Here is a 12181-nt window from a genome sequence, read left to right as displayed (position 1 = left end):
ACCATACACTCTCCTATTACCGGAACATTGTCACCAGTGTATGTCGTTAGGCACTTGTGACATGGCTGTAGAGGCACTGATCCTCCAGTGATAGCGTCAAAATCATTCTTTGTTATAACTGTTAGAGATGCTCCAGTGTCAAGTTGGAAGCTGATGCTCTTACCGTTGATATTAACTTGTACATTGATGGGAGCATGACTTATTGATTTAACAGAGAACAGGCTGAAATCCGGTTGCGAATCAGTTTGAGCATTTTTACAGGTAGAGTGGTTCATTGGTTGGGTTAGGTAGTCTTGGTGAGAGTTAACATAGTGCTGCCTTTGGTTGCGGTACTGTCTTGACTGGCTAGATTTAGCAACAGACGAAGACTTTGCAAAGCAGGCCTTAGCAATGTGACCTTGCTCACTGCACTTATAACAAGTTGCAGACTTGAACTTGCACCGATGAGATGCATGGGGACCTTTGCATCGATGACATTTTTGATAATTATTACTAGATTTAGATCTAGGATTTGAACGAGCAGGCTGTTTAGCATAAGTTGGAATGCTCTGATGGGGTATATGTTTATTGACTAACCTGCTGTTTACTGCATGGATCTCTGAAGGTGCTAAAGATCTCGCCGCATCAGATGACTGCTGGTATGAAGTTGCAAGTTGTATTGCTTTTTCTAATGTTAGATCTGACTCGAGCAGCAACTTTCTTTGAATATCAGGGCTGTTTACACCTGTCACAAACTTTTCACATAGTCTGTCAGACAGCGTGTCTCCGAATTCACAAAATTCACTTAAATGACGTAAAGCAGCAACATATTCTGGTATTGACTCGTTTGGTTGACGAGTCCTACTGTCAAATCTAGCTCTACATAGAAACTTTGATGGGGTAGGCGCATGGTGGTCTGTTAGCAATTTGCTCAGCTCGTTAAAGCTCTTGGTATTTAGACTAGCTGGAGCGCATAAGTCCTTTAGTAGCCTAAATTGTTGAGGCCCTATGACTGTTAACAAAACAGCTCTCTTTTTGGCTTCTATCGTCACGTTGTTAGCTTCTAGGTAAAAGCTTAACCTCTCTAGGTAATCTTGAATGATTTCATCATTCGCATCAAATTGTTTTATTTGGCCATACAGCGCCATAATTCTAGAAATAATTAGCTAATAAGCTCTAGCAAACCTCTTTTTTGCGTAAATAGGTGCTCTTTCTAGTAGATGTTTATCCTCGTCGCCAGTTGAGGTAGATTATGAATACAACGGAGACAGAAGCCATGAGTATGTAAACAGCTTTTATTGTTAACCGGCAAGACCGGAAGTGACGAGAGACACAAGTAAGGGACATCACTCAAGATAACAATATAAATATAATACCAATACAATTATCTCAATCTATTACAGTTTTGGCAGTAAATTTTACAACTTTTCGATTGTTTGTCCACCCCCATCCCTCCTACACAAATTTTGACGCTGCTAGTTGGACTAAACTAGGCTTGAAAAAAAAAAACGATTTGAAAAAGGTTTAGATAGATTCTAGTAACGATAATCACGTCGTAATTTTATTCGAGTTACTTCCCATCGCCAGGGCTGACAACTCCTGCATCTTGGGCGAGCATTTGTTTATTGCCACTGTGACTATCTTGTAAAAACTTTTCGAAACTAATTTTAAAAACGGATACACTTGACCTCGACCCAACAACAATTTAGACTTGCTGTTTTATAAAGTAAAAATTGCAGTTTAGGGAGGGGGGGGGGGTTTATGTTGAAGTGTGACGTCACAGGCCGGCCTGTCCTTTTGTGGCGGTGTGTGACGATGTCTAATATGTCTAAAGTCATTTATGGACGACCATTTCTGTTTTATACACAAAAAAAATAAACAGACCCATCTTTTTAATGCCCCTCTTTGAACCCATCTCTTGTGATTCTCGCGAAACGCCAGCGTAGTCGCCCCTGTTTAACACCTACTTTGTCACAGTCATTAAACTTAATTAGGACTAATTCATGAGCAGACCTCCAACTAATTTAACGACCATAAACTTCCTTCTCATGTATTGTTCCATATACCTAACCACATACCTAACCACATACCTAACCACTTACCTATCCACTCACTTAACCCCTAAGCCTCTAAGCCAAACAAAACATAAACACACTAATCGATAACATTGGGAATAAGCGATAAGCTAGACGACGAACTACGGCTGCAAATATTTACCTGTAATGGAAAACTACCAAAACATCTTTATCTGGAGCAATTTTTTCCTGTCCTAGCGTCTAGTGATATTTGCATATTTGCAACAGTTCACGTGCCCCAACTAGCAGCAGTAGCGTGATTTGGTGCTACTGGGGGCGTGAACGGTTTTAACATATTTCATTGGTTGACACGGAGAGTTTTAAGCCAATGAAATATTGGCATTCTGAAGGTGTGTTGCTTGCGAAGTCGTATTGGTGACATTTTCTGACCTACTGTTGCAGCAATGGTAGGGGATTTTGATTCTACATTGCTATTTGGTTTGGTTTAAAACACGTTAGATTTTGTTTGCTAATTGCTTGCAATATATTGTATTTTTTGCTTTTCAGACTAGTTATACAGACAAAGGGCCTAAGGTGAGTGCTAAATCATTTTTTACCTGCACATTTTGTTTCATAATTCGGTTATTCACATCAGTTTTAGGTCACACTACGACCTTGACGTCCTACTGTTTTAGCCTAGCTAGGTACACAACAATGCTACCGTCTCTCTTGTATAGAAATAATCGCTCAAATTGGTCAAATACCGCCATTTGCTAGCTTCGTATGATCTATATGTGTTTGACATATCTAGATCAATATAAAACTGCAAGATTTGTTCAACTCTGTCCACACTACCACTGGACAGGTATCAGCCGAGTTACCTTGACCTATATTTATTTTAAAAATACAATTCTTGCCACGTTATCAACAGGCCTACTTTTGTCGGCCAAACATCTATTATAAATTACAACAAGACGACGTCCTTCTCTAGAACAATGTTTATTTATCAAGCGTTTAGACGCCCTTGTTAAATAAACAATAGGCCAAGATAACAAATATAAATGTGTTTAACGGCTTGGGCCGATCAGTGGTTGGGGTGTTACATCACCCCGACACACCCCCTTTGTGTTTACAAACAATAGACTATATATGAATATCAACCACCTTACAAAAAGTCTAAAACACCTAGATTTTACTTGGCATTCGAAAGTTGGTTATTTGACTTAAAATAATACAAATTTGAATCCCTTATCAATTTAGCCTAACTATTCTAGAATAATACAGGAAAACACCTGTTTAAAAATAATTAAGGAACGCAAAATAAAGACAAATTAAACTAAAATAAATTTATTAAATAATGCACGTCTGCCATAAAAAAATGCAATAAAAAAACTCAAAGAAAAACCGCAAAAAATAACCAACAAAAAAAAACAAAAAACCAACAACCACATTTTAAAAAACTTAATTCAACTAAAAAAAAAACAACACATAACGACTGCATCATGTCAAGAAGGACTTCTCAGAGTCGACTTGGCTTTGATGGTTTCCTGTCTAATAGTGAAGTTTAAGGCAGCTGGACGTAGAACTGACCACAGAAACAGGCGAACACTACTTCATCTGCCATGTGCGCCTTAGAATCCGTAATTTCGACTTTGCTTGTCTTAATTGTTTGGGACTCTCGCTATTCGTCTTACTTTATTTTATTATTTAAATTAGATCAAAACAATGACAGAAAACAGGAGTTTTACGGTATGACGTTAATTGAACTGAAGTTGTTTGTTATTTTAGCCAGAGGCGGGCAGGTTCATCACCTTTGACCACATCACATTTTGGGTTGGAAATGCCAAACAGGTAGGTAGAAATGATTTTTAAAAAAAAGAATTTTCTGTATTGGTGTGGTTGTTCTTTGTAAATAAGGAGATGGGGAGGGGAGTAGAAATGTGTGTTTGATCACCTGATGATTCTAGCTTCATGTGTTTACACATTGGTTTCAATTGGTTTGTGCTGGTTCACACACTGACCGTTGCCCTGAACTTAAAGTAGTTGACTGGACTTTTACCTTATAGCTTAGCAATCTTTGTTTACTGTTGGTTGCTTCTGCAGGCAGCTTCCCACTACTGCACAAGGCTGGGGTTTGAACCCTTCATGTACAAGGGGCTGGAGACGGGGAGCAGAGAGGTTGCTTCCCATGTCGTCAAACAGAACAAGGTAATCAAAATTAATTAATTAACTCAACACATTATTTATATTACAGTTTGTTTGATGTTTAAATAAGATTGTACTTTGTCTAAATATACAACATAAGTAATAAGATGATTATAATTTTTGATAAAAAAGAAAATTTCTTCAAATTTCAGATCCTATTTGTATTCCAGTCAATGCTAGAACCCAACAAGCCAGCAGGTAAGTTCTTTTGTACAGGTGTTGTTACATACCTTGCTAGAACCCAACAAGCCAGCAGGTAAGTTCTTTAGTTCACGTATTTTATACCTTGATAGAACGCAACAAGCCAGCAGGTAAGTTCTGCAGGTGTTCCTAATACCTTGATCAATTTTTTTGGTAACGCTATGATAGCCATCTAATGTGTGCCCACAGTGACCAGAAAGCTTTGAGCCCCCACTCAATAAGTGACAAAAGTTGTGCCAAGTTTTTATCTTGTAGTTTTCACTTGTAGCCTTTTATTAATTGTAAAAAAAAAATAATTCCAGATATGGGACATCACCTGGTGAGACACGGAGATGGCGTTAAAGATGTCGCGTTTGAGGTGGAGGATTTAGACGCCATTGTCAAGGTGTGGTGTTATCCCAGTTTTAATTAGATATAATCTCATTAGCCAGAAGTTTAAAAATATTAAGCCTTAATTAAATAGAATAGCTATTACAGAAAAGTTTCTCGTTGCTATGTGGAGAAGCTACTCTATGATAAATGTAGCTGTGTCAGATTTATGTCAGGGCTTGCAGTGAGAGTTTATTTTAATTAATAATTAAATTAATTTAACCTGGTAGAAGCAACCAATACATTACCTCCTACAGTTGCGTTGTTTCTATCCTGTGTAACAGAAAGCAAAGTCCAGAGGAGCTGTTGTGGTGAGGGATGTCTGGGAGGAATCTGACCAGTACGGGAAAGTCAGGATGGCCACCGTCCAGACCTATGGGGACACAACTCACACGCTGATTGACAGGTCCAACTACAAAGGTCCATTCTTGCCTGGCTATAAGGAAACCACGGTCACGGATCCTCTCTCTAAACTGCTGTAAGTCTGACTTTAAAGTTTCCTGGTAGTGTGTACCACGGTCAAGGATCCCCTCTCTAAACTGCTGTAAGTCTGACTTTAAAGTTTCCTGGTAGTGTGTGCTACGGTCAAGGATCCCCTCTCTAAACTGCTGTAAGTCTGACTTTAAAGTTTCCTGGTAGTGTGTGCTACGGTCAAGGATCCCCTCTCTAAACTGCTGTAAGTCTGACTTTAAAGTTTCCTGGTAGTGTGTGCTACGGTCAAGGATCCCCTCTCTAAACTGCTGTAAGTCTGACTTTAAAGTTTCCTGGTAGTGTGTACCACGGTCAAGGATCCCCTCTCTAAACTGCTGTAAGTCTGACTTTAAAGTTTCCTGGTAGTGTGTGCTACGGTCAAGGATCCCCTCTCTAAACTGCTGTAAGTCTGACTTTAAAGTTTCCTGGTAGTGTGTGCTACGGTCAAGGATCCCCTCTCTAAACTGCTGTAAGTCTGACTTCCAAGGTTCCTGGTAGTGTGTGCCTAAAGACAGGAACTCTTGGGTTTAGAATTCAGTTATCCAGAGGAAAAGATAAAAATAACTGATTATGGCTATTCATGACATAAAGCTGCTTGCTATCTCTTAGCAGTAAATTAGTTCCAGCACCAAAAATAATTGAAGTTCATTAGTTGTCTCTTGAAAGCTACAATAATTATTTCTTTAAGTCTGGAATTAAATCCTCCTGGGGTACTTGGTTGTATCAACATCATTATACACTCAATATGGGAAGCAATAAGGTCTAATTATTCATTACCTGGTTCATTATGTTTTACCTGAATCATTAGATGAGAGAGCCAATAATTTACCTGGATCATTAGATGGGCAAATTGATGTTTTAAAATCTCTTGTCTCATATGAACATTTTTTGTGTGCTAACAAAATGTTTAATTATATCTGTATAAGGCTGTTTGATCTAGTTTTAACTATGTGTTCATGTCTGACCTAGTTTTGTCTGTATTCATGTCTGACCTAGTTTTGTCTGTGTTCATGTCTGACCTAGTTTTGTCTGTATTCGTGTCTGACCTAGTTTTGTCTGTGTTCATGTCTGACCTAGTTTGTCTGTGTTCATTTCTGACCTAGGTTGTCTGTGTTAATGTCTGACCTAGTTTTGTCTGACCTCATGTCTGACCTAGTTTTGTCTGTGTTAATGTCTGACCTAGTTTTGTCTGTGTTCATGTCTGACCTAGTTTTGTCCATCTCCAGACCCCAGTGTGGCCTGCTCCATGTTGACCACATTGTGGGCAACCAGCCTGACCTACAGATGAACGACGCAGTCGACTGGTGAGTTTCCTGTTTGCCGATGTGGTCAAGCTAGTTATTTATGGCCAGTGAATTATTTACTATTTAGTTGCTTTACCTTAAAATTTATTTGACATTTATTGTGGGAAGATTTTTCATTCATGATAAATTGTACGAGCTCCAGTTTAATTAACGTCACCCATCTTAAGATCACAGGGTACAAATCAAATGATTACCTTTCTGCCACAGGTATGAAAAAAATCTAATGTTCCACCGCTTCTGGTCTGTGGATGATAAACAGCTGAGCACAGAGTTCTCCGCCCTTAGGTCAATTGTGGTCACTAATTATGAAGAGACAATTAAGATGCCAATTAATGAACCTGCTCCAGGAAAGAGGAAAAGCCAGATCCAGGTCAGAAGACATCTAGTTAAATATTAGCTGAAACTTTAAAAAACAAACCCAGGTCAGAACATTTTCATTTTTTCCAGAATAGATAAAAAAAACATAAAAAACTTGAAATACCCTCCTTCCCCCCCCCCCCCCCCCCCCAAGTGTTACCTCCCTTACTTGGACATCTGTTCACTAAGCTAGGACTAAAATAGATTAGCAGCTTTAAAATACTCTCATAATCTAATGATTAATTAGAGATAGTTGTGATTTTAACTGCCCAGTTTAATAATTAATGAAGATTATTATCTGAAAATAAAATTTCAGGAATATGTGGATTACTACGGTGGGGCAGGTGTTCAACACATTGCCATGAGATCAAACAATATCATTGAAAGTGTAAGTAAATTAGTTAACAATGAGAACAATATCATTGAAAGTGTGAGTAAATTAGTTAACAATGAAATTAAACAATAGTATTGAAAGTATGAGTACATTATTTAACAATGAGAACAATATCATTGAAAGTGTGAGTAAATTAGTTAACAATAAGAACAACATCATTGAAAGTGTGAGTAAATTAGTTAACAATATCATTGAAAGTGTGAGTAAATTAGTTAACAATAAGAACAATATCATTGAAAGTGTGAGTAAATTAGTTAACAATGAAATTAAACAATAGTATTGAAAGTATGAGTACATTATTTAACAATGAGAACAATATCATTGAAAGTGTGAGTAAATTAGTTAACAATGAGAACAATATCATTGAAAGTGTGAGTAAATTAGTTAACAATGAAATTAAACAATAGTATTGAAAGTATGAGTACATTATTTAACAATGAGAACAATATCATTGAAAGTGTGAGTAAATTAGTTAACAATGAGAACAACATCATTGAAAGTGTGAGTAAATTAGTTAACAATTAGAGCAATATCATTGAAAGTGTGAGTAAATTAGTTAACAATAAGAACAACATCATTGAAAGTGTGAGTAAATTAGTTAACAATTAGAGCAATATCATTGAAAGTGTGAGTAAATTAGTTAACAATAAGAACAACATCATTGAAAGTGTGAGTAAATTAGTTAACAATGAAATTAAACAATAGTATTGAAAGTATGAGTACATTATTTAACAATGAGAACAATATCATTGAAAGTGTGAGTAAATTAGTTAACAATTAGAGCAATATCATTGAAAGTGTGAGTAAATTAGTTAACAATTAGAACAATATCATTGAAAGTGTGAGTAAATTAGTTAACAATGAGAACAATATCATTGAAAGTGTGAGTACATTAGTTAACAATGAGAACAATATCATTGAAAGTGTGAGTAAATTAGTTAACAATGAGAACAATATCATTGAAAGTGTGAGTAAATTAGTTAACAATGAGAACAATATCATTGAAAGTGTGAGTAAATTAGTTAACATTGAGAACAATATCATTGAAAGTGTGAGTAAATTAGTTAACAATAAGAACAACATCATTGAAAGTGTGAGTAAATTAGTTAACAATTAGAGCAATATCATTGAAAGTGTGAGTAAATTAGTTAACAATAAGAACAACATCATTGAAAGTGTGAGTAAATTAGTTAACAATAAGAACAACATCATTGAAAGTGTGAGTAAATTAGTTAACAATAAGAACAACATCATTGAAAGTGTGAGTAAATTAGTTAACAATAAGAACAACATCATTGAAAGTGTGAGTAAATTAGTTAACAATGAGAGCAATATCATTGAAAGTCTGAGTAAATTAAATATAAAAACACTTTATTCTTGTCTATTCTGGGCATCTTTTATTCTTTTATCTTTCGCAGATCACTAATTTGAGGGCACGAGGTCAACAGTTTCTTGAAATACCTGCCACTTATTACAAGACATTGCGAGAAAACTTGAAAAATGCTCAGGTAAAAATTTTCACACATGTGTGATTTTACAATTTAACTGAACAGTTTTTCTTACAAATGGTATCTTTTCACAGCTGTTTTTATACATATTTATTCACATCTAATATCTTTTCAATATTTAAACCATACAAAAATCTAAACAGATTGAGATTGTTCCCACACAGTCCCCTCTAGTACATGTTTAACTACATTTCTCCCCCTGTCTGTAGATTAAAGTGACAGAAGACCTTGATGAACTACAGAAGCTCCACATCCTCATTGATTTTGATGAAAATGGCTACCTGCTGCAAATCTTCACCAAGAACATGCAGGATAGGCCAACACTGTTCCTTGAGGTTATACAGAGACACAACCACCAGGTACGTTATACAGAGACACAACCACCAGGTAGGTTATACAGAGACACAACCACCAGGTACGTTATACATAACCACCATATACGTTATATAGAGACATAACCACCAGGTAGGTTATACAGAGACACAACCACCAGGTGTGTTATACATAACCACCATATACGTTATATAGAGACATAACCACCATATACTTTATACAGAGACACAACCACCAGGTAGGTTATACAGAGACACAACCACCAGGTGTGTTATACATAACCACCATATACGTTATATAGAGACATAACCACCATATACTTTATACAGAGACACAACCACCAGGTAGGTTATACAGAGACACAACCACCAGGTACATTATACGTAGACATAACTACTAGGTCCGTTATACTACCAGGTATTATATGATCTGATTTTTAAAAGTTTAGTCAGAATTTTTAGATTATGAAACCTAGCGATGTTAAAGTTTGATTTTATTGATTGTCTTTAAATATGTAGTCCCAGTATCTAAAATCTACATTTTGTAGGGCTTGTCCATTTTATAGGAAACTAATCCATTCCACTGTCAACTTCTGTAACAATTCCTAACCCTATTCCTACTTCTATACACATGTCGCATCTCAGCCTCCAGTATTTTCAATTGGAAATTTTTCAAGAAAGCATACATGACAGACTGTTCATGATACTAAAGTTTATTTTCAGATATTTTAATAAAAATGAGTTGTGTATTTTATTATAATTATTATTGCATCTTCTTCTGTTGAAATTCAAAGTTTTTCTGTTTATTTTTAATCAATTCGAGTGTTTCCATTTATTTTTATATAATTTAAGTTTTTCCAGTTATTTTGATACAATTTAGGTGTTTTCCATTTAGTTTGATACAATTTAAGTGTTTCCATTTATTTTGATATAATTTAAGTTTTTCCATTTATTTTGATACAATTAAAAAATATTTTCCCACATTTCCACAGGGTTTCGGTGCCGGCAATTTTAAATCCCTGTTTGAAGCCATCGAGGCCGACCAGAATGAAAGGGGCAACCTCTAATAGCTGGCTGCGTAGTTCTACAATTCTACCCGTGATCTGAAATATTTAGTTTTTATTGTCTTTATGTGTTTTATATCATTACTCCTGTTACCAATGATTAGATACATGCTTGATGGGATATGTTTATGTAGGCTGCTATCTTTCACAACAAATATATGCAAAGAACTGATTTTTAAAAGTAAAATAATGATTGCTACTTAATTTTAGATTTTTCATATTTATAAATCACAGCTAAATGAAATTAATTAGTTGTTTTAAGACTGAAGCCAATGTTTAAGTCAGTTTCTAGCATGGGGGTCAAGAAAGCTACCTTTTGGCAGGATGTACTAGAGTCCCTACACGCATCTAATCTGGATTGGGTTAACCTAACAATAACATAATCAATTTATTTATCAGTTGATGGAAAATTCAGTGCATTTAACCCTTTGCTCTTGGACATATTCTTAATATCATCTCAGTCCACATTAGTTAGTCATCCATTCATTTGTTATTTAATGTTGATCAGCATCAGGGACCATATCAATATGCCGAGGATTATTTAGTTACCTCTCTTGGTTTTTTAATTGTTTTGTTATATAAAATTCTTCATATTTTTCTAGTTATTCACAATATTATTTTCTAATGTAGCATTAATTAGGTTGCATTAGAATAAGTTTATAATCAGAATAAATTATTTAGAAAAATTTTGACTAGACACTTATGGTGATTGTTGCTAAAGTGCCTTTTGAATTTATTATCTGTCCAAGATGGTGGCATTTCAAATAAATTGTGCATGATTTATTTCAGTCTGTAATATTTTAACTAATTTTTATTTTACGTGCCTCGTATTATAAAAGAGAGGAATTTTGTAATTTCTTGTTATGCCCTTTGGTGGCAGCTGTGTACAGAATATCTTGTTTTCTTTTTATTTAGCCTGTTGTTGTAGCTGCTACAGTCTGATGTTGTAGCTGCTACAGTCTGATGTTGTAGCTGCTACAGTCTGATGTTGTAGCTGCTACAGTCTGATGTTGTAGCTGCTACAGTCTGATGTTGTAGCTGCTACAGTCTGATGTTGTAGCTGCTACAGTCTGATGTTGTAGCTGCTACAGTCTGATGTTGTAGCTGCTACAGTCTGATGTTGTAGCTGCTACAGTCTGATGTTGTAGCTGCTACAGTCTGATGTTGTAGCTTGTACATAAGGGTTGAGGGATTGTACTATCACTTGTATAGAGCAGAGCTTGACGCCTCCATTTGTAGCACTGCCAGATGTGGGGTTTTATTGCTGTAGCTGTTTTTGTTCATTTTTGGCATAATAAAATAACTATTCACAATAGCTAGAAAGCCTATTCATATTCCATTATTACTTTTTTAGTCCCAAATAGCACTCGCATTACTGTTTACTATAATTCAAGCAGAGCTTTTTCTAATTTTGTAGTTGTCTGTAGACATGTTTATCTGGCAAGTTGGGCACAAGTGTTAGTCCTAGTTGTTGAATACTTTTTTACCACTTGTCATTGTGCTCTGTTGATTTATTGCTGATGTCAGATCTAGTACTAAGCTGTCTGTGAAATGTAATATATGTTTTAAATGGTAGTCTTTAATCAGAATAATTTGATAGGATTTAAAGATGTTTACATTCCACTATGTTAACCTTTTTGTTTACTTTACTGCCACTGTTAACCTTTTTGTTTACTGCTCAAAGTTGAGATGTTTGTTGCCAGAATTGCAGGAATAAAATTTGACTTGAGCTGTGATTGTATGCTGGTGTTTAACTTTCTGCACTGTCAAATGTCATGTCAGTTTAGCTACTTTTTATACTGTCTTGTAAGTCTTGTAACAGCCCAGTAACTGCCCATTGGGTTGATGGTCAAGTCTTGTAACAGCCCAGTAACTGGCCATTGGGTTGATGGTCAAGTAAGTCTTGTAATAGCTCAGTAACTGGCCATTGGGTTGATGGTCAAGTAAGTCTTGTAATAGCTCAGTAACTGGCCATTGGGTTG

General features: G+C 35.8%; 1 protein-coding gene across 1 annotated transcript; it reads left to right on the top strand.

Annotated features, from left to right (window-relative positions):
* The first annotated feature begins 2372 nt into the window (after window positions 1-2372).
* LOC131946445 (4-hydroxyphenylpyruvate dioxygenase-like) lies at window positions 2373-11940 on the top strand. The gene is made up of 13 exons (XM_059307217.1): window positions 2373-2461; window positions 2562-2588; window positions 3783-3845; window positions 4098-4202; window positions 4352-4397; window positions 4703-4785; window positions 5054-5247; window positions 6467-6544; window positions 6752-6914; window positions 7218-7289; window positions 8714-8803; window positions 9013-9162; window positions 10128-11940. The coding sequence occupies exons 1-13, from the start codon at window positions 2459-2461 to the stop codon at window positions 10200-10202; spliced, it is 1149 nt and encodes a 382-aa protein (XP_059163200.1). The 5' UTR covers window positions 2373-2458; the 3' UTR covers window positions 10203-11940.
* The last annotated feature ends 241 nt before the right edge of the window (window positions 11941-12181 follow it).

The sequence above is a fragment of the Physella acuta genome, unplaced genomic scaffold (genome assembly GCF_028476545.2).
Source record: "Physella acuta isolate Inbredline_101_S28 unplaced genomic scaffold, ASM2847654v3 ptg000561l, whole genome shotgun sequence".
Classification (NCBI taxonomy): domain Eukaryota; kingdom Metazoa; phylum Mollusca; class Gastropoda; family Physidae; genus Physella; species Physella acuta.
This window is presented reverse-complemented; position numbering and strand designations above follow the sequence as displayed.

What these genes read in the sequence shown, in the direction of transcription:
- LOC131946445 (XM_059307217.1), top strand. An exon ending in ATACAGACAAAGGGCCTAAG is followed by an intron (nt 2,589 to 3,782) that starts GTGAGTGCTAAA and finishes TTGTTATTTTAG; the next exon opens with CCAGAGGCGGGCAGGTTCAT. An exon ending in TACAGAGACACAACCACCAG is followed by an intron (nt 9,163 to 10,127) that starts GTACGTTATACA and finishes ACATTTCCACAG; the next exon opens with GGTTTCGGTGCCGGCAATTT.